Source organism: Sus scrofa, chromosome X (genome assembly GCF_054392235.1).
Source record: "Sus scrofa isolate SSC_HxYL_T2T_F1_AM1 chromosome X, Sscrofa_HxYL_maternal_Yorkshire_Landrace_v2.0, whole genome shotgun sequence".
Lineage (NCBI taxonomy): Eukaryota > Metazoa > Chordata > Mammalia > Artiodactyla > Suidae > Sus > Sus scrofa.
In genome coordinates, this window is record NC_139401.1 from 133,762,776 (window position 1) to 133,789,714 (window position 26,939).

Sequence of the window (26,939 nt, forward strand, 5' to 3'; positions counted from 1 at the left end):
ATTCTTACTATTCTGCATCATAGGGATATCTTGTTGCTTCAGTAACTAGGCTATTCTGACAGTGTTCACACCTATGTAGATGGTTGTAAGTCTGTGTATTTAAGTGTCCTTGAGTAATATATCCCTGTGTGTTAGTCCACACGTCTTTGAGTATGCATACATTTACACATTGTGAATATATATCTCTGTGTCTGAGAATGTTCATATGACCAACTCTCTATTATTTAAATTGAAATATAGTTGGTATTGTGTTAGTTTCAGGTGTACATCAAAGTGATTCAGTTATATACACATATATTCTTTTTTTTCTGCTTTTTAGAGCCATTCTGGCAGCATATGGAGGTTCCTAGGCTAGGGGTCGAATTTGAGCTACAGCTGCCAGCCTACACCACAGCCACAACAATGCAGGATCTGAGCTGTGTCTGTGACCTGCATCATAGCTCACAGCAACACCAGATCCTTAACCCACTGAGTGAGGCCAGGGATCAAACCTGCAACCTAATGGTTAATAGTCAGATTTGTTTCTGCTGCGCCACAATGGGAACTTCATATACACATATATTCTAAAATATTATTTTCCAGTATAGGTTATTTTAATATATTGAATATAGTTTCCTGTGTTATACAGTAAATCCTTTTTGCTTATCTGTTTTATGTATGCCTGTATCTGTTAATCCCACACTTCTAATTTATCCCCCTTCTCCCTTTCCCCTTTGGTAAACATAAGTTTCTTTTCTATGTCTGTGAATCTGTTTCTGTTTTGTATATAAATTGATTTATATTATTTTTGATTCTACATATAAATGATATTATATGATATTTGTCTTTTTCTGTCTGACTTACTTCATTTAGTATGGTATTTTCTAGATCCATCCATGCTGCTACAAGTGGCAATATTTCATTCTTTTTTCTGGCTAATATTCCAGTGTGTGCATGTGTGCGTGTGTGTCTGTTGATGGTCACTTGTGTTGTTTCCATGTCTTGGCTATTGTAAGCAGTGCTGCCATGAACATTAGGGTGCATATATCTTTTCTAATTAAGGTTTTCTCTGGATATAGGCCCAAGAGTAGGACTGCTGGATCATTTGGTAGCTCTATTTTTAATTTTTAAAGGAAACTCTATACTGGTTTCCATAGTGGCTGCATCAACTTACATTCCCACCCACAGCGTAGGAGGGCTCCCAGTCTCCACATTCTTTCTAGCATTTGTTATTTGTAGACTTTCTGATGATAGACATTTTCAGTGTGAAATGATATCCCACTGTGGTTTTGATTTTCTTTTGTCTAATAATTAGTGATATTGGGCATTTTTCATGTGCTTATTGGCCAACTTTCTATATGTATATCTATATATATATATATATTTTGAGTGTGCATACCTACAAATGTGTTAGGAATTATATGCCAATATGTGCATTTCTAATCTGTAAGCTTAACAGAATTTTCAATGGCTAGCCTAAAACATGCTGCTTTCTACCTTTGGTCCTGCCCCTGGTATACTTTAGATGGAAGGTAACACTCTCTGACCTCATTGTGTAGAGGAGGGTTCCATTGTCCACCAGTCTGAGCAGCTTGTTAGGTGTGGTCATGTTGTGGGCCACTGATTTCTTGCCATTGTGGAAGAATGTGTCAGGGGTCCAGATCTTACTAGCCAGGAGATTATTCAGTGGAAGGATCTTCATGGGTCCATCAAATTTCAGTCTTTCATCATGCCATGTCTGTCGAAAAAATACATCAATTGTGTACTCCTAGGAACAAAAACAGAGAGAACAATGTTTCAATAGAGTTCTGGTAGGGACCTACAGTTCCCTTAGAAAATATTAATTACTTTGCAGTATTTCCTCTGATGTATAGAAGCAGCATTCTATTAACAGTAGTTACCAGTAGTACAGCAAATGACTGTGATTAAGAAATATTACCATGGTAATCAATAAGTACATAGATAATATATCTGACAAGATTTTGCTTAGGAAGGTCACTGTCAACACTGCCTGGCACATCATACAAGCTGAACACAAGAATTTGTCTTAAGAAAAAGTAAGAGCTCCTTTCTCTATGCAGTGGCATCTCTAATAGGAATAAAATCCTTACCTTGTCTCTTCTACTAAATGATCTCATATGAACATCAAAGGCCAATATAACTATAACCATAAAACTAAAACTTGAAATTTTAAAACACATTTCATTTGATTCTCAAAATAACAATATGTATAATGAGTTAATATCTTATTATCTTCAATAAATAAGGAACTCTTACACATACATAAGAACATACACATAGAAAAATTGGTAAATTACATGAATAGAAAATAAATTAAATGGATGAAAGTTTCTAATAAACATGGAGAAAATTTTCAAAATTGCTATTCATCTAAACACAAATAAAAAGAAGTATTCCAGGTTTGGGGAACAGCAGAGTAAAAAATTTAGATATACCTTTCTGTAGCTATCAATTATAAAATTTGAATATATATATATATATATATATATATATATATATATATAGAGAGAGAGAGAGAGAGAGAGAGAGAGGGAGTTTGAAATCAATTGGGAATGACTAAAAGTAGGCAGAAACTTGAAGAAAGTTTACTCTTGAAAGATGGCACTGGCAACAGCTTAAAAGGGTGTTTGTGGCTTTGCTTTCCTTAAAGTGCTCTCTCAAACCTAGCATTTCTGTGGCAGATATCTCAGCCTAATGGCTCAAAGTGGCCAATAATGTGGACATTTAGGAGTGGGAGTCCCAGAAGCAAGAGAGTCACAGAAGGTATGGAACTCAAATATGAGTATATACTCTGCCCCCAAATTTTGGCTGATAACTACATACATAAGGGAAACTCTTTGTTTCTAGAGAAAAATTCAGGCAGAAACAATAGGGGAGTATTCCACTAAATGGCAGATGACAGAACTGTGGTGGGTGATGTTTATAAGTTTGGCAGAAATTAGAAAAGTGTTTGCCTTAATACCTCAGAAGACAGAGCTCAAAGCTGATCAAAGAGCTGAAAATTCAGGGGGAGGCCTTGGGAAAAAAGAACCACTGAGTATGTAAGTCACAAAATGTGAGTACAAACTCTGCCCAAATCTTTGACTGACCACTGAACTACACGAGACAAGGGAGACACATCTAGGCAGTCAGGTAAAATAAAGAAGCACCCAGAAGCCACTTAAAATCCTTTGTCTTAAAATTCCTCAGTGGCTTCCAATCATACTGTGGTAATGGCCCTCCCAGAACAAAGGGAAGGCAACATGGCACAACCAGCATCTGTGTGCACAGGTGTAACTCTGTGGCAGCATGACACAGTGTTCATGTGCACATGTGCACCTATGTAACATGGACCATCCAATCAGAATTTACAGAATGTACATTACCTTATAAGGGGAAAAAGGGACCAAAATGTAAAAAGGAAACTAACAGAAGGTATATAATGCAACACCCTGCTGCATTTGGGGCTCAGCATTTGGATATGAATCCCCTGAGCCAGTGCCTGCGTGCATAAACACTGCTTCCTGGAAATAAGCCTTGGTGACCCATCTCTCTGTATGTAAGTCCTATAACAATACCTGGTATAAATTCCAATACCTTTCCTTTACCTGGAAAGCACTTCATAAACTGGCTGCACCCACGGCATGTGGAATTTCCCAGGCCAGGGACAGTACACAGCAGTGACCTAAGCCACAGCAGTGAGATCCTTAATCTGCCAAGCCACCAGGGAAATCCTAAACCAGAACACTTTTGAGAGTGAGAAGAAGCTTTATCTTTGGGATTGGACTCCCACATAAAACCAAAACCCTGAAGGGCTCCTATTTCAGCAAAAGAGTGAATTAGATAAAACAAACAGACAAAACTAGTTAATACCATGGAAATTCAGAAAGGAAACTTGTCTATCCAAGCAGGAATTCTGAAATGGAGAGGTTTAAGGGAACCATTTCTACTGAGATTTACCAACTTCGTGTCTAATTTTATTTTATTTTTTTCTCAGTGACATTTTATTATATTTATAGTTGTACAATGATCATTGCAACCCAATTTTATAGCATTTTCATCCCAAACCCCCAGTCCATCTCCACCCCCAACTTCACGTCTAATTTTATATGGGATTGATATTTAAATGTATGCATGGTTTGGGGTTTACAGGTTGAAAAATTAAAACATAAAAAGAGGTCTCAGGATGGAGATACCTCTAGACTGACTTACAAAACCAAACACTGAAACACTCTGGAGGGACATGGCCATCAAAAAATAGTTGCTGAAAATAACTTCACAATTCACAAAAAAACACTTAAGGAAATGCTCATAAGCAAAAGTCAGATGATATAATGTATAACTGAATTATACCTGTTCCAATAACTTCATATAACAGAATAATCAAATAGATACTATAAAAGAACTATAATTAAAATGACAAAGGCTTGAGAGGAGATGGGATTAAGATGGCGGAATAGAAGGACTGGAGCTCAACTTCTCTCCTAAGCACAATGAAATTCACAACTAAAGGCTGAGCAATCTTCAACCAAATGAACCAGAAACTTTCAAAGAGATATCCTACTCCAGAAGACAAAGAGGACACCACATCAAGAGGTAGGACGGGCGATTTCACTATATAAACAACCCCATACCTCCCAGGTGGGAAGCCCCACAGACTGGAAAGTAACTGGTTCACAGAGACTCACCTACAGGAGTGAGAGTTCTGAGCCTCACATCAAACTCTCACATGTGGGGATCTGGCACTAGGAGAAAGAGCCTGTGGAGCATCTGGCATTGAAGGCCAGTGGGACTTGTGCGTAGGAGCTCCATGGGACTGGGGGGAACAGAGACTCCATTCTTAAAAGGTGCACACAGACTTTCACGTGCACTGGGTCCCAGGGCAAAGCAAAGTCTCCATAGGAATCTGGGTCAAACCTGACTGCAGTTCTTGGAGGACCTCCCGGGAAAACAGGCTTGTTGTGGGGGAAGGACATTGGAAGCAAAGCTCTCGGGAATATTCAGCAGTGTGCCCTTCTCTGGAGGTGGCCATTTGGGGAAAAGCTGGCCCCAGCCATCTGTGCTGAGAAGCCCCAGGGCAAACAACCACCCAGGTGGGATCACAGCCCCGCCCCTCAGTAAACAGGCTACCTAAAGACCCCCTCAGGCACACAGCTGCCTCTAATCCCATCCAGAGACAAAGCCCCACCCACCAGAGGGATAGGAATCAGCTCCACCTACCAGTGGACAGGCATCAGCCCCTCCCATCAGGAAGCCTACAGCAAGCCCCCGTACCAACTTCGGCCACAAGGGGGGCAGACGCCAGAAGTAAGAGAGGCTACAACTCTATTATCTGTCAAAAGGTCACCACGCCAAAAACCTATAAAAATGAAAAGACAGAGAACTATAACTCAGATAAGGGAGAAAGGAAAAAAACCCAGAAAATCAGCTAGGTGATTAGGAGATTCTCAGCCTCCAGGAAAAAGACTTTAGACTGTTGATGCTGAAGATGATGCAAGACATTGGAAATAAACTGGAGGCAAAGATGGATAACTTACAGGAAACAATGAGCAAAGAGATACAAGATAGAAAACTTAAGCAAGAAGAGATGCAAAATACAAGAAATGAGGTAAAAAATTCATTAGAAGCAGCCAACAGCAGAATACAGGAGGCAGAAGAAGGAATAAGCAAGGTGGAGGACAGATTAGAGGAAATCACAGATGCGGAACAGAAAAGAGAAAAAAGATTGAAAACAAATGAGGAGAGTCTCAGAGAACTCTGGGACAATGTTAAACGCACCAACATCCATATCATAGGGGTGCCAGAAGGAGAAGAGAGAGAGAGAAGGGGACAGAAAAAAATATTCCAAGAGATAATAGTCAAAAACTTCCCTAACATGGGAAAGGAACCACTCACTCAAATCCAGGAAGCACAATAAGTACCATATAAAATTAACCCAAGAAGGAACACCTCGAGACACATATTAATCAAACTGACCAAAATTAAAGACAGAAAAAATCTTGAAAGCAGCTAGGGAAAAGAGACAAATAACATATAAGGAACCCCAATAAGGTTATTGGCAGATTTTTCAGCAGAAACTCTGCAGGCCAGAAGGGAGTGGCAGGATATACTTAAAGTGATGAAAGGAAAAAACCTCCACCCAAGATTACTTTACCCAGCAAGGCTCTCATTCAGATTTGAAGGAGAAATCAAAACCTTCACAGATAAGCAAAAGTTGAGAGAATTCAGCAACACTAAGCCAGCCTTACAACAAATCCTAAAGAACTTCTCTAGGCAGAAAAGAAAACACTGCAACAGGAAACAAAAATTCCACAAATAACAAGGCTCACCAGTAAAGGTATATATACAGTAAAGATACGAAATCATCCAAGCACAATTATACCACCAAATTCCGAAATTATGAGAAGAGGTAGGTACAAATGCAGGACACTGGAGATGCACTTGCCATTAACAGAACAACAACTTAAACCAATCTCATATACATATAGTCTCTTATATCAAAACTTCAGAATAACTGCAAACCAAAAATCTACAATTGGGAGTTCCCATCATGGTGCAGTAGTTAATGAATCTGACTAGGAACCATGAGGTTGTGGGTTCGATCCCTGGCCTTGCTCAGTGGGTCGAGGATCCAGCACTGCCGTGTGCTGTGCTGTAGGTCACAGACGTGGCTCAGACCCCGCATTGCTGTGGCTCTGGCATAGGCCAGTGGCTATGGCTCCGATTAGACCCCTAGCCTGGGAATCTCCATATGCCATGGTAGCAGGCCTAGAAAAGGCAAAAAGACAAAAAAAAAATCTACAATTGATACACAAAGAGAAATCAATGCAAATACAACACTACAGATAGTTATCAAACCAAGAGGAGAGAACAAGAGAAGAGGGAAGAAAAAAAGAGCTACAAAAACAATTCCAAAGCAATTAATAAAATGGCAATAAGAACATCCATATCAATTATTACCTTAAATGTTAATGGACTAAACGCCCCAACCAAAAGACACAGACTGGCTGAATGGATACAAAAATAAGACCCATATAAATGCTGTCTTCAAGAGACCCACTTCACCTCTAGGGACACATAAAAATTGAAAGTGAGAGGATGGAAGAAATATTTTATGCAAACGGAGATCAAAAGAAAGCTAGAGTAGCAATACTCCTATCAGACAAAATAGACTTTAAAATGAAGACTATTTTAAGGGACAAGGAAGGTCATTACATAATGATCAAAGGATCAATCCAAGGAGAAGATATAACAATTTTAAATATATATGCAACCAACAAAGGTTCACCACAATATATAAGGCAACTGCTAACAACCTTAAAAGGACAAATCAACAATAACACAATCATAGTGGGAGACTTTAACACCACACTTACAGCAATGGACAGATCAACTGGACAGAAAATCCATAAGGAAACATAGGCCCTGAATGAAGCATTAGACCAGATGGACTTGATACTATACCTAGAGAATCCTAAAGACTCTACCAGAAAATGGTTAGATCTTATCCAGGAATTTGGTAAAGTCACAGGATACAAAATTAATACACAGAAATCGACTCCATTTCTATACACCAACAATGAAAGAGCAGAAAGAGAAATTAGGGAAGCAATCCGTTTACCATTGCATCCAAAAGAATGAAATACCTAGGAGTAAACCTACCTAAAGAGACAAAAGACCTGTACTCTGAAAAATATAAGACCCTGATGAAAGAAATCAAAGATGACACAAATAGATGGAAAGATATATATACCATGCTCATGGATTGGAAGAGTTAATATTATCAAAATGACTATACTACCTAAGGCAATATACAAATTCAATGCAATCCCTAAAAAATTACCAAGGACATTTTTCACAGATCTCGAACAAAATATTTTAAAGTTTGTTTGGAAGCACAAAAGACCCAGAATAGCCAAAGACATCCTCAAAAAGAACAATGGAGCTGGAGGAATCAGGCTCCCGGACTTAAGACTATACTACAAAGCAACAATCATCAAAACCGTATGGTACTGGCACAAAGACAGAAATACAGATCAGTGGAACAGGATAGAAAGCCCAGAATTAAACCCATGCACCTACAGCCAACTCATCTATGACAAAGGAGGCAAGAATATACAATGGAGAAAGGACAGCCTGTTCAGTAAGTGGTGCTGGGAAAACTGGACAGCTACATGGAAAAGAATGAGATTAGAACACTCCCTAACACCATACACAAAAATAACTCCAAATGGATTAAAGACCTAGATATAAGACCAGACACTACAAAACTCTTAAGAGGAAAACATAGGCCAAACACTCTCCAACATAAACAACTACAACATCTTCTCAGATCCACCTCTTAGAGTACTGACAATAAAAACAAAAATAAACAACTGGGACCTAATCAAACTTGAAAGTTTCTGCACACAAAAGGAAACCCTAAACAAAACAAAAAGACAACCCACAGAATGGGAGAAAATCTTTGCAAGTGAATCAACTGACAAGGGATTCATCTCCAAAATTTATAAACACCTTCTACAGCTCCATACCAAAAAAACAAACAACCCCATCAAAAAATGGGCAGAAGATCTAAACAGACAGTTCTCCAAAAAAGACATACAGATGGCCAAAAAACACATGAAAAGATGTTCAACGTCACTCATGATTAGAGACATGCAAATCAAAACCTCTATGAGGTACCACCTTAAACCAGCCAGAATGGCCATCATCCAAAAGTCTACAAACAATAAGTGCTAGAGAGGGTGTGGAGAAAAAGGAACCCTATTGCACTGTTGGTGGGATTGTAAATTGGTGCAACCACTGTGGAAAACAGGATGGAGAGTCCTCAGAAAAGTAAAAACAGAACTACCATTTGATCCAGCAACCCCACTCCTGGGCATCTATCCAGAGAAAACCACGATTCGCAAAGACACATGTACTCCGATGTTCACTGCAGCACTATTTACAATAGCCAAGACATGGAAACCACCTCAACGTCCATCGACAGAGGAGTGGATCCAGAAGAAGTGGTACATATACACAATGGAATATTACTCAGCCATTAAAAGGAATGAAATGCCAGCATTTTTAGCAACATGGATGGACCTAGAAATTATCATGCTAAGTGAAGTCAGCCATACAATGAGACACCAACATCAAAGGCTTTCACGGACATGTGGACTCTGAACAAAGGACAGACTGAACTTCTTTGCAGATCAGATGCTGACTCACAGACATTGAAAAACTTATGGTTTCCAAAGGAGACAGTTTGGTGGGGTGGGGAGATGTGCTTGGGTTATGGGATGGAAATCCTTTGAAATTGGATTGTTATGATCATTATACAACTACAGATGTGATAAATTCATTTGAGTAATAAAAAAATTTTTTAAAGATGTATGTCTTCTTATTGTATTATCCTTTATCATTATGTAATAATTCTTACTCATTCTGGTAGATTTCTTTGCTCAGAAGTCTATGTAATATTAATTAAATTGTAGCTTATTTAATAACAACAACATGATAAAGGCTTCAAAGGAAAGATTGAGAACATGAGAAAAGATCCAAACACTATCAGGTGGGTGTGAGCTTTTAAAAAGCAAAATTTTAAAAATATCTATTTGAAGCAGACATTCTATAAAAGAAAAATAGTCTTTGAAAATAAAAATTCAATGGATATGTTACATAGGAGATTAGATATTATCAAAGAGAGATTAGTGAACTGGAAAATGCATGTGAAGAACAATTGTTCAGTGTATATCATGTAGATAAATGATTTTTTAAATGAAAGGGAAAGATAAATATCATATGTTATCACTTACGTGTAGAATTCAAAATACGGCACAGACGAAGCTACCTACAATACAGAAAGAGACTTACAGACCTAAAGAGTAGACTTTTGGTTGCCAAGGGGGAGGGGGGAGGGAGTGGGATGGATGGGGAATTTGGGGTTAGTAAATGCCAACCATTACATTTAGAACGGATAAGCAATCAGGTCCCACTGTACAGCACAGGGAACTATGTCCAGTCTCTTGGGTTAGAATGTGATGGGAGACAGTGTGAAGAATGCATATAATTGCGTGACTGGGTCACTTCGCTGTACAGTAGAAATTGAAAAAACACTGTAAATCAACTATACTTTAACAAAAAATTTAAAAAATAGGCGTTCCCATTGTGGCTCAGTGGTTCATGAACCCGACTAGCATCCATGAGAACGGAGGTTTGATCCCTGGCCTTGCTCAGTGGGTTAAGGATCCAGTGTTGCCATGAGCTGTGGTCTAAGTCATAGACACAGCTCGGATCCTGTATTGTTGTGGCTCTGGCATAGGCCTGTGGCTACAGCTCCGATTGGACCCTTAACCTGGGATACTCCATATGCCATGGGTGCAGCCCTAAATAGCAAAAAAAAAAAAATAAATTAAAAAATAAATAAAAATGAAAGAGAAGCATAATACCTGTAGCATAATCTAATTCTAAAGTTAGAGACTAAAGAAAATGGAAGAGAAACAATATTTAAAGTACTAACAGATGACAATTTCTCAGAATTATAGAAATATAAGCATCCTTAGCTTTAATAACCATAATGACTTGTGAGCTCAATATAATAAAATAGATCCAAATCAACACAGTATATTTGAAAAATACTAAAGAGGAAGTCTAAAAACTAAATAGATAAGGCGTATTATCTATAAATAAATAATTTGATAGAAGACTACTTGAAAACAACCATAAAAGCAAAAAGTATTCTATAGCCAACTAGATTATCATTTAAGAGGGTTACAAAGTAAAGATGATTTTAGGAGTTCCCCTTGTGGCTCAGTGGTAATGAGCCCAACCATGAGGATGTGAGTTCAATCCCTGGCCTCTCAGTGTGTTTATGATCTGGCATTGGCATGAGCTGTGGTGTAGGTTGCAAATGTGGCTCAGATCCCATGGGGTAGGGTGGCAGCTGCAGCTCTGATTCAACCCCTAGCCTGGGAACTTCCACATACTACAAATGTGGCCATAAAAAGAAAAAAAAAATCAAAATAAAGATGATTTTAGACAAGTAAAATAAGATTTTCTCATGACTGCATCACTAACAATATTCAGGCCTCATTCAAAAGTCTCCAAATCAGAGAAGCATTCTTTGACCATCCTATCATAAATAGCAATTACACTTCCCCTTGCAATGCATTATTTTTCTTCATTCATTATTTTGTCAGATAGCTCTGACAAAATGTATTTTTATTTGTTTACTATGTCTTGCATTCCACTAGCCTGGCTGCTCCATGAAAGCAGAGACTTCATTCAGTTTGCTGCTATATCCAGCAACTAAAACTCTAGCTTGCCTATAATAGCTGCTCCATAAATATTTTTGAATTTAAAAAATGATCGAATGAATATTCAGAAAAGGAACTACTAAAAGAAGTTCTTTTTTTTTTTTTTAATTTTATTTTCCCACTGTACAGCAAGGGGGTCAGGTTATCCTTACATGTATACATTACAATTACAGTTTTTCCCCCACCATTTCTTCTGTTCTTCATATAGTTGAAAATAAAACCAGCATGAAGATGAAAGAAAGAATGGTATGCACCTTTGTTGACAAACTTATGGGTAAACTAAACAAATAATGGCTCTCTACAATGATGATAAGGGCTATACATAAAAGGTAGAACAGATACCTCAGTAAGCCAAATGGAGGAAGGAGTAGGGGATATGCAGATTAATACATTCTTGTATTATTTGGGAGGAGAGTGAAGATATAAGATTTAAGGTAAAGTGTGTATATTAATATTTAAGGTAACCACTAAGAATATACTAGAAATAGAATGTAAAACTTAAAACAGTAGAGAAAAAGAAATTAGAATGGAGAAAATGCTTCAATCTTACAGAAGGCAAGAAAAAAATAAGGCATGTAAAAACATGGCAGAAAAGAAATCAGAAGATAGTAGAAACAAATAATATAATCTAACAATAAATAAACAATATAAATATATGCTATGTATATGCAAGAGTCAAACCTTAAGGACACATAAAAACCCAAGTTGAAAGTGAAGTAATAGAAACATATGTATGGGGAAATCCTAATCCAAATAAAATACAGACAGAGTTGACTGTTAGACAAATGCTTTTCTTCAGGACGAATATTACACTAAAAACTCGAGTTTATCAAGTGAAAAAAAATAAATAAATTTTTATGTATGGCTAATATAGACTCAAAATATGTAAGGCAAAAATCAAATTACAAGGAGAACATAACAAATTCATAGACTTTCAATAAATAAAAGGCCAATAAGACCAACAATTTATATGATTAAAATATGTGAAGAACCCAATTGACAAGCATGAACTAAGTCTACACATAGACTTACCCACTTAACACTTAGTAAAACTAACTTTTTTTTTTTACCAAAAATAGATGATCAGATGCCAAGCTATAAAGCAAATCTCAAGAAACACAAAAAAAGATTTCATATCCTAGAGACCATCTTGTTTTGACATAAGGAATTAAATTAGAAATTAATGACAAACTTTTACATTTGAAAATTAGAAAACCCACTATAAAAACTTCAAGAAAGAAAGGAGAGACTACAAAGGATATTAGAACAATACTTAGAACTGAATATCAGTGAAGATGCTTATATATGAAATCTTGTAGTAAACTCCTCCAGTGCTACTTAGAAGTAAATTGATAGGTATAAATAAGCCTTAAGGATAGTATTAAGAAAAAGGAAAACTGTAAACTAATTTACCTCAAGAAACCTGAAAGACTACGGAGTATCCCAAGGAAAGTAAAGAAAAAATAATGATCCACACAAAAACAAAAATCAGTGAAACAGAAAACAAAAAAGAAATAATCTAGATGATGAATAAAATAAGAACCAAGTTGCTTTGACAACATAAATAATACAGGAAGTTTAATGAAGAAAGAGAGAGAAAATGGGGGGAACAGTTGGCAGTATGGGTAGAAATGTACAAATATAGATTAAATAAGATTGGTCAAAAAAGTGATAATTTTTGAAGCTGGGTGATGGATGCACAAGGTTCCATTAAACAATTTTTTCTATTTTTGGGGGTGTGTGCATGAGTTCCACTAAACAATTTTTTCTACTTTGGGGGGTGTGTGCATGTGTATCAATCATTGCCAGCCTGTAGAGAATAGATTGTAGGGAAATGAGGGAATTCCCACCATGGCACAGTGGGTTAAGAATATGACTACAGGAGTTCCCGTCATAGCTCAGTGGTTAACAAATCCGACTAGGAACCATGAGGTTGCAAGTTCCATCCCTGGCCTTGCTCAGTGGGTTAACGATCCAGCGTTGCCGTGAGCTGTGGTGTAGGTCGCAGACGCAGCTTGAATCCCGCGTTGCTATGGCTCTGGCGTAGGCTGGTGGCTACAGCTCTGATTGGACCCCTAGCCCTGGAACCTCCATATGCCACAGGAGCAGCCCAAGAAACGGCAAAAAGACAAAAAAAAAATGACTGCAGCAGCTCAGGTTTCTGCAGAGCCATGGGTTCAATCCCTGGCACAGCAGGTTAAAGGGTCTGGCAGTAGGTCATAGCTACAGCTCTGATTTTATCCCTGGCCTGGGAATTTCCATATGCTATGGATACAACTATGAAATTTTAGGACAAAAATTAAGAATGGAGGAAAATGAGGGGCTTTTTACTCTTGGAGATGCAAGGACAATGATGGCTTGAATCAGAATGGTAGTTGCAGTGATGAGAAGTGGTTTAATTTCAGAACACCTATGAACATAGATAAAAAGAACCACGAATAAAATAACAGTGAAACAAACCAAGAAATGTGTTTTAAAAACATCCTTATCAAGTTTGATTCTTCCAAGGAATGTAAACATGGCCAAATAAGCAGAAGAACCTATTGTAATTAGCCACATTAACAAATTAAAGGAGAAAAATCATGCAATCACCTCTCTCTCTCTTGTTCTTGTTTTTGTTTTTGTTTTGGCTACACCCATGGCATGTGGAAGTTCCTGGGCTAGGGGTTGAAACTGCACCAGAGCAGCGACCTGAGCTGCTGCAATGACAACACAAGATCCTTAACTGCTGAGCCACAAGGGAACTCCACGCAATCATCTTATTAAGAGGGGACAAAAGAAAAGTTGCAAAATTTTCAAATCCATTAATAATTAAATACAAACACCCCTTGGGAAATTATAAATAGAATGTGGAGTGGATATCTGTCATATTCATTATTGCTCATAATCATTCGTTTGGACTTTCTAGGAAATTTTGCAGAAATTCCCATATTATGAGTTCTGCCCTTCTAAAATAAGATTAAAAACTCAAATTCCCAGTTTTTATTGGAGTTATTATCAAACTAAATGACATAGTTACCACCAATCACACACAGGCCACAAGAAACTTCAATTCAGAGGTGGTAATACGAGCAAACAGGATCTACATAGAGTTTCTACTTTTGCTGATGCAGGCGGTTTAAAAAAAAAAAAAAGCATCTTGTCTTTAGTGGCACACATGGGCCACGAAACACATAAAAAGAAGCTTAACCTCAAAGTTAATCATGAAAATACAAATAATATCACATAATGATATCATTCTAATATGTAGGAAGACATCACCTCATACATACCAGAATGGCGAAAATAAAGTGTGACAATATGAATTGTTAGCAAAAGTGTAGAGAAATGGAGCTCTCATATACTGCCAGTAGGATTATAAATTTGTACAACCCACTGCAAGAGTTATTTGGTCCTATCTGAAAAAAGTTAAGCATGCGCAAGCCATACAAATCTGAAATGTTATCTGTGGGTACATACCCTACAGAAATTCAAACATGTTCACAAAAAAATATGTATAAGAATGTTTTTTTAATAGAAAAACAAAAACGGAAACAGCCTAAATGCACACTAACAAGAGAATTGGATGAATGTATGAATAAATATTCATATGCTGTAACAGTCTATAGCCGTCGAAATAAAAGAATTAGGTTAAATTCACCAAAAAGAATAGCTTTCGGTACAGTTAAAAATAAGTTGTAAAATTATAAACAAGCTATGATGCATTTTATATACTTTGAGAACCACTATTTTCTATTTATTGTGATATTTGTTATTTTGTGTGGTATATATATCCTTAGTTATAGGTCTAAAGTATGCATGGGAAAGACCAAAGAAAGCAGATTCATGCTTATCACCTCTGAGGAGGAAGGGAGAGAGACAAATGTGATCAGGATACACAGGGGTTTTTTTAACTTTAAAGATTATTTTTCATATGAAAAGAAATATAGCAAAAATTTTAAGACTTAAAGAAGTTGGATGATATGTACCCAATTTTTTAATGTATTATTCTTTACATAGTCAAAATTACTGGGAAAAATTACATAGTGATTATTTGCTCCCTAAGTATTGCATGATCTTTGGCCAAAAGCAATTTGATTTTGACCCAACCATTCTAGAAATGTAATCAATTCCTTCCTTCCAAATTAAGCCTTTGTATACTCTCCAAGGATGATTGCCTCCAAATTGACAAATGAATTCTATTGTTTTGTGAGGCATTTAAATCAAATCTTCCAGATAATAAGCCTAAGTCTGCCTCCTGGGAAAGGTACTTAATACATTTCCTACCCTGTACAGAGATGATGCACAGCTCTTGGGGAAGAATTTCTGGCTTGGTATTAGAGCTTCAACTCTCCAACATTGCAGTATATCAAAGCAGGCTCCCAGAAAGGGCTTGCATGGCTGAATCAACTTTTAGCAGGGTCTGGGGGCCACCCAGTCTTCTCTTTGTTCTTTAGTGACTCTTCATTATTCTCTATTTTGAAGAATCATAATCCACATGCCTCTTTCAGTTGTATTTAGCCTTTGAAATAGTCTTATTAGCATTGTTTATGTGTCCTCTTTCCTGTGGTAGTGGGCTTAAAATTATTAGACCTCTTTCCTCCATAGCACTGGAATAAGTGGCCATGTCCACTTCAAGTCCTCACTCACTGATGGTCTTAGGCATGGAATGGAAGGGAGCATTTATCTAGTTTGAAAGACTCTTAAACTGTCCATTTCATCTTATTCCATAGGATACCATTTTCCCAGATGTAGTATAGAAAGAGGTCCTTGTTTGTAGGTTTTTGCCTGGCCTCAGTTCATTCAAATTGACATCACACCCCTTGTTCTGAGAAACTGTACTATGTGACCATCAAGCTCCATTTGCTGCAAATTGTTAACGCAAGTTTTCATTCATGATGCCAGTTTCCAATTTATGCCTTGCACTCTGCATTAGGTTTCTTTCTTTACCTGACTTTCCCGTTAGAAACATCTTCAGTTTTCATCTCTGTCCAATTCTCTAATTATCATAGCTCCTTATTCTCACAGATGGAGAAACCATCAAAACTAGTGTCCAAAGGTTACAGTCATCAATCATTGGCTTACTAGTCTTCCCACTTAATGGTGATTCCTGAAAATAGCTACTTTAATTTGTTATCTGCAGGTCTTGCTACTAATATTTCATATCACACAGAAGACCTGTATCATGTCCTGTGCTAGGTGCCAGAGATACAGAGATGTACTTGGTATGTTTTCTGCCTTTGAAGAACTTTCATTTAAGTGGAAGAACACAGTCATAATTTTTCCCTCAAATTTAATTTGTTCCATCTTATTTATTCTTGCATTTAACAAATAGTTGGCACTTCCCCAGGTATCAAACTGAGTTACGCATTGGTGGTACCAAGATTAACCAAATAGACATGGCCCTTCATGATTCAGACTCAGAATCTATGTTTATGGTGGTAGGTGTCTGACTAAGGAGTCTAATGGCTACAAAGGGTTATGGGTGGTGGTGGTTCAATGCTCAAACTGCAACCACAATTCCCCCCTTGGTGAACAAAAGATACATCTCTATTTCCTTAGAAATGTTTTCTGCACCAAAACTCCCAGTTTGGCTGGAAGAAAGTCAAGAACCCAGCTAGCATTAATTTTTATCTACTTTTCCAATTAGTCTGTGGTCTCAGGGAAGCCTGCTTTCTGGCTTCAATTAGTTGTGAAAGTCACATGACTGTATGTATGGTGCTTCATCCAAAGTCATCCTTTGGAAGAAGAAAATTTTTAAAACATCAGAAATATGTTTCCTACCCAGACTGATCATAGCTATTCTGCTTTGTGACAGGATGGAAGTTCAGCTAAAAACCCAAAATTTATTTGACCAAAGGCTTCCCCATCAGGAAAGAGCCATTCTGTTGCTTCTGCCTAATCATGAGGGAGAAGAAAAAACAAGCAAATGGAAGATGAAACTTTAGAAGAGATAAACTGTCTAGATTGTTTGAAAAATGTCTCCAGAGCCTCTGCACACCCATATGTGATATTTTTTATTCTATATATACTTTCTGGTTTTGTCTGCATGTATTTATGGATATTGATGCATAAGTGAGAGTGTGTGTGTGGAGGGGGGTGGGTGTGTGTGGGTGGTTGTGTGTTCAAAGAGTAGCTTCAGTTGCTTTCTTATGCACACTCAAATCCTCCATTACCTATAGGACAAATTCTATCACAACACTACAAAATCATTTGTATTTACTCAACAGGTCTAGTCCATCACTAATTCCTAGTAATACAAAAAAGAAGCTTTGTCCCTTGCTGAGTAGTTGTTCTACTGAAGAAAGAGGTACAAAAAAATCTAAGTAGTTAGCATGGATATTTTCATTTTTTTGAACATATTTTTTAAAATTTTAAATAAAAAGATTTGAATTTCCCATACAAAGTCACTCATTCAAAACTTTATTGAACATCTAATAACTGTCAGATATACTAAGCAGGTAATAGATTTTTTTCCTTCATGATAAGGGATCATTTTTCAGTCAAATATCTGACATTTGGTATCCAAAATAGGTATTGATCAGGTGGTCCATTAGGACAGGATATCCTGCCTCAACTCTCCACTGCATTTTTTGCCTTCACAGCAAAGGAAGAATAGTAGGAGAAGGGGAAACCTTTGCAGATGCCTCATTAGTCATCCCCTTGCCAGTTCTGCCTTATTTGAATTTTCTCTGAATATCTCCCTCTCTTCACATCTATAGAAGTACCAGTTTCTAGAAGTAGTTTTGACTCTTCCTCCAAACACTTCACATCACTTTGGTCTGTCCACTTCCCTGATGAATAGAGCTTGTTTGCAATGAATGGATTTGAATGACACTGCCAGTTGCTAGACTGAGAGTACCCCCCCACAGTGCACTCCTCACATGACCTATCTGTGCTAATATGTGTGTGGTGCTGGCAAAATGTGAACACAGAGGTCAACGAAAGTTTAATTGGGGATAGGGAGCCTACCTGAATTTTGAAAGATATGTTATAGAAAGAAGGGAAGTATACTCCTGATGGTAGATGTATGCCTGCTACTGGAATACATGGGGAGAGCAGGGCAAAAGATGGATTTGGCTAAGTGTAGGATGGTGAGGGTAGGGAATTCATGATACAACACTTCCTCTTAAACATAGTTCTAAGGCGCTGCCATAGGAAAACCCTAATATATTTCTTTCTTTTTTTTTTTTTTTTTTTGTCTTTTTGCCATTTCTTGGGCCGCTCCTGCGGCATATGGAGGTTCCCAGGAATAGGGGTCGAATCGGAGCTGTAGCCGCCGGCCTACGCCAGAGCCACAGCAACACAGGATCCAAGCCGTGTCTGCGACCTACACCGCAGCTCAGGGCAATGCCGGATCGTTAACCCACTGAACAAGGGCAGGGATCAAACCCGCAACCTCATGGTTCCTCGTCGGATTCGCTAACCACTGCGCCACGACGGGAACTCCCCTAATATATATTTTTTTGCTCTGTTGCATCATCTTTCACTTTTACCTTTGCAGAAACTATACTTACCATGTCAGTGTCTGACACAGGGCCAAAACTGGTCACGTAGATGTCAGTCTTCACTTCGGTCACTGCATCTGATCCAAAGAAGTAGAAAAGCAGAGTGTTATGAAGGCTGTTGCCATAGCTCAGAAAAAGTCACTGCTAGCCAGCTTGCCACTTCTAAAAAGGATACTTGGTACAATCATAGGAAAATCCCTAAAAAAAAACCCTCTCATTTGTACTACCTCACAAAGGATATGCTAGGTATAGATAGGTGCAAAGTCCATCCTTTTAGGTATCATTGAGAATGACAGCAGAATCCCCAAACTCTAAAGCTTAAGGAGAACCCTTTGAGATCTCTGATATTCACAGATCCTGGGCTGGGCTCTCACACTGGAATTATCCCTACCTGTGGTAGGTTACAAATGTTCCAATATTCAGGAATCCAGGATGATTGTACTCCCACACCCTTGCCCACTTAAAGTAGGGAGGGGCCGTGTGACTGGTTTTGGTTGCAGAAGGAAGTAGTATGTGTCCCTACCTGGCTGGAACAATTAATTTCCAATGTAAGACCCTCCCTGCCATGGTCATCACGGAAACATATGTTGATATGGAACTATTATAAGGTTGAAACAAACTGGAATGATCAGCCAACAATGGGAAGACAACTGCCTTGGAGAATTGCCTGGATCAACAATAGATTTTGCATCAATGATAAATAAACTTTTGTTGGCTTAAGTGACTGAGATTTGCACATGCTTGATATCACTGGATACACTCTCTGCATTTTTTTCTATCACAACTGTCTGTTTACTTGTCTGCCTTCCCATATAACCCAAGAGGTCCTGAGGAGCAATATGTATTTGTTATCTCTGTATCCTCAGTACTTAGAAAATGAGCCTGTTACTCAGACGGTACACATTGAACATTTTTGGTATGAATGGATGAATCTCATCACATATATATTTGCCAAGTTGGAAAATGATACTCAGAGAAGTGAAGTTATTGCACTGCTAAGTTTCCTTTTTTTTTCCATTTTTTTTTTCTTTTACTTTTTTTTAGGGTTGCACTCAAGGCATATGGAAGTTCCCAGGCTAGGGGTCAAATCGGAACTGCAGCTGCTGGCCTATACCACAGCCACAGCAACTAGGGATTTGAGCCATGTCTGCCACCTACACCACAGCTCATGACCACACTGGATCCTTAACCCACTGAGTGAGGCCAGGGATCAAACCTGCATCCTCATGGATCCTAGTCAGATTCATTTCTGCCATGACACAACAGGAACTCCCACACTGCTAAGTTTTTCTTCTCTTCCTGTCAGTCCTGTTTATCCCATTGCAGTGTAGACTAGCCCAGGCACTCCACCATACCTCATACATAGCACAGGACAGCCTACTGTACCCTAGAAAAGTCATGAGGACACAGGTTCGATCCCTGGCCTCGCTCAGTGGGTTAAGAATCCAGCATTACTGTGAGCTATGGTGTAGGTCTCAGACATGGTTTGGATCTGGTGCTCTGATTCGACCCCTAGCCTAGGAACCTCCATATGTCCTCGGGTGCAGCCCTAAAAAGGCAAAAAAAAAAAAAAATTACATTTCTTTTTTATAGAACTGTAATTGATTTACAATGTTATGTTAGTTTTAAGTGTATAATACTGTGATTCAATATTTTTATACATCATTATATATATTTTTATATAGTTTTATATATCCATTTAAAGTCATTATAAAATATTGGCTATACTCCCTGTGCTATACATTACATGATTCATTTTTCTCTCCTGGAGAGGTAGGGAACATTCCTACTCCATTTATAGCATATTCACTATATTCATCCAGTCCTGGGTCCTGGCCTAGATATACTTTCTATCTTGTTGACTTCCTAGCTTCCAGAGCCATCCTTTAGGGTTTCTACACTATTCCCCTACACAGGCACAAAGTGTGCTCAAGGCCAATGCACACATCCACAAACATTCCATTTTCAAAAGAGACTGTTAGTATCATTTAATAATAATCAATGCTATAGTCTATGGCTCTAAACACACAATTTCATTCCAAGCCTAATCAGCAAATAACATGTCTCTGAAACTAGAATTGTGTTTGGGCTCTCATCTAGAGCAAAGGCTTCCCTCAGAGCCATTTCTGTGTTCCAAGGAAAAGAGACAACACTTCAGAATGCAGAATATTCCCCCTAAAAACTTGTCCCTTGAATTACACTGCCAGATTCATTGGCTGTAGAAACAATACCCTACCTCAAAGTACATAAAAAAATTAATTAATGGGAGAGGCCACAATTAAACTTGAATCCAATAGGACATAGTTATACACAGAACATCTTTCTAAACCAATTTAATTGTAAAAAGATAGTCATGCAGATTAAAAACAAGTGACACAGACTACAGGAGAAAAAGGAGAAGAAAAATGGTGGGGATAAAGTCATATGTCAGGAGACTGCTCTAATTCCAAGAGGAGAGTGGAGCTACTGTAGGTAGAAAGGAAAGTGGCTATAACAAAGACTTGGACTGGGATGGGAAGGCTCCATCCCTGACTCGATGAATGCTTTAAACAAGACTTTTCTTCCTTTTTGTTGCTTTCTTGTATAATAAGGGTTCAGTACTAAACAAATTTGAATTTTCTCTCTGCTCTAAGTAGGAACTCTGACTGTAGGGTCTAGCAAAAAGCATCTGACCAAAGATGCTCAAGGGTAGCAAGAGGTAACTTTTCTCTGCTGCCTGAGGATGGTAGGAGATTTGTATCATCAGGCTACATGAGATAGCGGTTTTCTTCTCTCTGTATGTCCCCTTCTTAACTAGTGTCTTCTTCACCTACACCCTATTCACATGACTGACCTTCCCTCTTAATTACAGAGCCCAGTCACTGAATACCTATGTACTTGTCTCTAGCCCCACCTAGTGACTGTTCTAATCTTTAGATCAGACATCTCCACTATGATAGTTTATCGAAGCAGTAGCGAGGGGCATGCCCTTATGCTGGTTTCCCTGGCAACCAATGAGCCAATTGGAAGTCAATTCCCCAGGTAATTGGTAACCTCCCTCCTCCTTCCCACTCTCAAGAGTGAAGACTGCCAACATGTCCTGTCCACCTCTGCTGCACATGATGGGTATCATCACTCCAGGACCTTGCTTTGGATATGTAAGCTCCTCTACTCATTAAACCACTGATGTCTCTGTGGCTGGCTCTGGGCTCGTTCTTTGCCCTTGAGGCTGGGTAAGTACAGGGCTTGGAAGAATCAATATAGTCAAAATTATAATACTACCTAAGGCAATCTACAGATTCAATGAAATCCCTATCAAATTACCAATGACATTCTTTACAGAACTAGAACAAAATATTTTAAAAATGTGTATGGAAACACAAGAACTTCAATAGCCAAAGCTATATATATATATATAATACACACATACACACATATATATACGCATATATACACACACACATATATATATACATACATACATACATTTCCCCAATACATTATTTTTTTTTCTTTTTTAAAATTTATTTACTTATTTTTAATTGTTATTTCCCTAATACAATTTTTTCCTACTGTATAGCATGGTGACCCAGTTACACATACATGTTTTTTTCTACTGTACAATATTTAAAAGAAAAACAGAACTGGAGGAATCAGGATCCCTGACTTCAGACTCTACTTCAAATCTACAGTCATCAAAACAGTATGGTATTGGCACAAAAACAGAAATACAGATCAATAGAACAGGATAGAAAGCCCAGAAATAAACCCAAGCACCTATGGTCAACCAATCTATGACAAAGGAGGCAAGAACATACAGTGGAGGAAAGATAGTATCTTCAAAAAATGGTGCTGAGGAGTTCCCGTCGTGGCGCAGTGGCTAACGAATCTGACTAGGAACCATGAGGTTGCGGGTTCCGCCCCTGCCCTTGCTCAGTGGGTTAACAATCTGGCGTTGCCATGAGCTGTGTTTTAGGTTGCAGACGCGGCTCGGATCCCGCGTTGCTGTGGCTCTGGCATAGGCTGGCGGCTACAGCTCCGATTAGACCCCTAACCTGGGAACCTCCATATGCCGTGCGGGCGGCCCAAGAAATAGCAAAAAAACAAAAACAAAAAAAGCAAAAAATGGCGCTGAGAAAACTGGACAACTATATGTAAGAGAATGAAGTTAGAACATTTTATAATGCCACACACAAAAATAAACTCAAAATGGATTAAAGACCTAAATGTAAGGCCAGATACTATAAAAATCCTAGAGGAAAACATAGGAAGAACGTTCTTTCACATAAATCACAGCAACATCTTGTTTGATCCACCTCCTAGAAAAAAGGCAATGAAAGACACAAATAAACCAAGGGGACCAAATTAAACTCAAAAACTTCTGCACAGTGAAGGAAACCGTTTAAAAAATGAAGAGGCAACCCACAGCACCAGAGAAATTTTTTGCAAATGACTCAACCAACAAAGGTTTTAATCTCCAAAGTATACAAACAACTCATATAACTCAACAACAAAAAAACAACTCAATTGAAAAATGAGCAGAAGACCTGAATAAACATTTCTCTAAAGAAGACATACAGCTAGCCAGCAGGCACGTGAAAAAAATGTTCAACATCACTAATTATTAGACAAATGCAAATCAATACTACAATGAGGTACCACCTCACATCCGTGGGAATGGCCATGATTTAAAAGTCTACAAATAACAAAAGCTGGAGAGGGTGTGGAGAAAAGGGAACCCTCCTACACTGTTGGTGGGAATGAAAATTGGTACAACCACTGTGGAAAACAGTAAGGAGGTACCTCAGAAAATGAAATGTAGAACTACCATATGGTCTGGCAGTCCCACTCCTGGGCATATATATATCCAGAAAAAACTTTCATTGAAAAAGATACATGTACCCCTATGTTCACTGCAGCACTACTCACAATAGCCAAGACATGGAAACAACCTAAATGCCCATCAATAGATGAATGGATTAGGAAGACGTGCTACATATACACAATGGAATATTACTTGGCCATATAAAAGGGCAAATAATTCAATCTGCAGCAACATGGATGGAACTAGAAACTCTCATACTAAGTGAAGTAAGTCAGAAAGAGAAAGCCAAATACCATATGATATCACTTATATGTGGAGTCTAAAATATGGCACAAATGATCTATCTACAAAACAGAAACAGATCATGGACATGGAGGACAGACTTGTGTTTGCCACGGGGGAGGAAGAGGGAGTGTGATGGATTGGGAGTCTGGGGTTAGTAAATGAAAACTGCTGCATTTGGAGTAGATGGGCAATGGGACCCTGCTGTATATCACAGGGAACTATATCCAGTTACTTGTGATGGATCAGGATGGAGGATAATGAGAGAAAAAGAATACATACACACACACACACACACACACACACACACACACACACACACACATATATATATATATATAATGTATAACTGGGTCACTTTGCTGTACAGCAGAAATTGGCAGAACACTGCAAATCAACTATAATAAAAATAAATATTTAAAAATCAAAAAATAAATATATGAAAAACCCACAGCTAACATCATATTCAATGGTGGAAAATTGAAAACATTTCCACTAAGATCAGGAACAAAACAAGAATGTCCTCTTTCACCACTATTATTCAACATAATTTTGGAAGTCCTAGCCACGGCAATCAGAGAAGAAGAAGAAATCAAAGGAATCCAAATTGGAAAAGAAGAAGTAAAACTATCACTGTTTGCAGATGACATGATCTTATACCTAGAAAACCCTAAAGATAACACCAGAAAACTGTTAGAACTCATCAATGAATTTGGCAAAGTTGCAGGCTACAAAATTAATACACAGAAATTGATTGAATTTCTATATACTAACAATGAAAGATCAGAAAGAGCAATCAGAGAATCCATCCCATTTACCATTGCATCAAAAAGAATAAAATACCTAGGAATGAACCTACCTAAAGAGACAAAAGATATATACTCTGGAAATTATAAGACACTGATGAATGAAATATGTTTTGTGATGAAACTTTGTCACAGTTCCATTAGAGACGGGATCACAAGATGAATGGTATGAACAAAAGCCAACCATACTCTTTACCTCATGATAGACTCTCCATTCCTTCCCAATGACAATCTTCCTGAAAACAGTGAGGCCTTAAGGATTGGGACTTAAACAAAGCCCTGAAATTTCTAACTTCAAATCACTGGGAATTTGGCAGAATAAGTGCTTATTGTCATGTACACTTTTCATGAGACCAGGCTACTATAAATGAGCTCCCATGTGACTAGCTGGATCTGCTAGTGACATGGATTTAGGGAGTGGGCTACAGTGATTTATGGACAGGTTATCAGAGATGTCTGTTCTTGCATTAATGGCCTTTTCATTTATCTTTGACAGTGCTTGGGGACTGAGATACTGAAGGCACTCATTGACCTGACCCCATCCCACATAGCATTAATCACAAACAGGTGGCTTAGGAAAGCACCTGTGTTTTACAAAAGTCTGTGTTAGAGGTCCTGAGCTCTAAACTAAGCTCTGCGACTGATGCATACCCCCTTTTGCAGGCTGTTTGGCAAAGCTCATAACTTTTGACATTTGGTAGGCTAGAGGTCTAGCATTATGTTTATGCTACTCCACCTAGTGTCTGGTACATGGAATGTACAGCAAATCTTAATAGTTAACTGCATACAACACATGTTTATAAAAGAACACCAGTAAGAAATAGCACAAGGTTTAAAAGAGAAGATGACCACCACCAATCTAACCACTGTAGGTTTTCATTAACTCAACTATTTCTCTACTATTGCTACAATCTTGACCCTCACAAAGGTAGTACAGAACAAAATTTACTGTCTGTTTCCTAAAATCCTCAGGAATTTCAGATTTAGACCCTAAAATTCATCTTTCCATCCCAAGCCAGATACAGTTGCTGGGCAGTAGACACAGTTCAGATCACTCAAATCACTTCAATGGTTCTGCAAAATCACTGACTCCTGTACCATCATCCTCAGCATTTCATATTCCTGTCATTATCTCATTTTTTAATCTAGCATTTAACATTAAATTGTAAAATAGCAACACATATTTCAAGTGTCAATTCAAATGGTCCTATTTGTCTTTCACTCATTCTAGATGTTTCCCCACTCCAATCTTTCCCTTTCTCATACGCTTATTATTTTTTACCTAACCCAATACTTACTCAGAATGTAGTGGAAAAAGCATTGAATCTGACTTCAGAAGATCTTGGTACAAGCTCAAGTACTGCTACTAACAAGCACTACAATCTTGAATGAAACTTTTATCTCCCTAAGCCTAGGTTTCCTTAACTAGATATGAAGAGCTTGAGCACAGAGATTTCTAAAGTCCATTTTAGAAATATATTCTCTGATTCTTTGGTTTTCTGGCTTCTAAGCATGGGGTAGATCAGAGGCACCAAATTAGAACTGAAGAGATAGGAGCAGTGACAAAAAAAAGAAATAAGCACTTAAAGAGGGTAGACAAAAAGTAATAATATCCATGTTTGGGCTCATGAGAAAAAAATAATCAAATGGTATTTTTGACTTTTCTCAAAAAAGATTGCCATGCTCAGTGCTCCTAGTGGCATTAATATTGGTCTTTAGAAGCACCGTCTTAGAATAAATTACCTTCAGACCTTTCTAGTGGCATCCTTTCCTTGTGGGAAGACGTACTGAACTAGCCACCCACATATAAAGAAATTTCAGTAACAAATGGGGAAAAAATAAAACCATCATAGAGCAGCCTCTTTAGCAGTCCTTTGCTGAAAATAGAGGCCACTCCTAAGAGCTAGTAAGATTTCCTTGAGGCAACACTGTAACAAAATTAGAGAGGGAAGTAAAAGCAGCGCCAAAGAATGACCAAGAAATAAGTTGGAGACTGACTATACAATGTCTTCTTCACTCTAGAGGCATATTCTTGAGCTAGAACAAGCTGAAAGCTAGGGGAAAAGCAATAGAATCTTTAAAACAGATGAAATATTATAAAATGCTACAAGGATGTTCTGGTATTTTTCCAGGGCCTACTGATTTTTAGCTTAAGAATAAGTGGAAAAAACATCGATATAGGAATCTGGAGACGGTTTAATCCTGGTCCAGCCTCAACTTAATTGTATTTCAGTTTCTTTATCTGTAAAGAAGGGAGTCAATTTTGTAATGATTCCAATAT

At 38.0% G+C, this 26,939-nt stretch overlaps 1 protein-coding gene and 1 long non-coding RNA gene across 9 annotated transcripts in view; one reads left to right on the top strand and one right to left on the bottom strand.

Moving 5' to 3' along the window:
- LOC110257716 (uncharacterized) overlaps positions 1–21,940 on the top strand; it is a 152,800-nt gene extending 130,860 nt beyond the window's left edge. Inside the window, exon 3 of one of the 2 annotated variants that reach the window (XR_014835086.1) lies at positions 21,825–21,940. This is a non-coding gene — a long non-coding RNA (uncharacterized LOC110257716). Of the gene's footprint in view, positions 1–17,076; positions 17,208–21,824 lie in introns of those variants that run through there. The other variant, XR_002340626.2, reaches the window with a different exon arrangement.
- GABRA3 (gamma-aminobutyric acid type A receptor subunit alpha3) overlaps positions 1–26,939 on the bottom strand; it is a 226,616-nt gene that overhangs the window by 80,725 nt on the left and 118,952 nt on the right. For all 7 annotated transcript variants that reach the window (XM_085007138.1, XM_085007137.1, XM_085007135.1 and 4 more), the window contains 2 exons: positions 18,776–18,843; positions 1,527–1,747 (listed from right to left, as the gene is read on the bottom strand). In XM_085007138.1, the coding sequence (XP_084863264.1) occupies positions 1,527–1,747; positions 18,776–18,778 (224 nt within the window). In that variant the 5' untranslated portion in view covers positions 18,779–18,843. The remainder of the gene's footprint in view (positions 1–1,526; positions 1,748–18,775; positions 18,844–26,939) is intronic.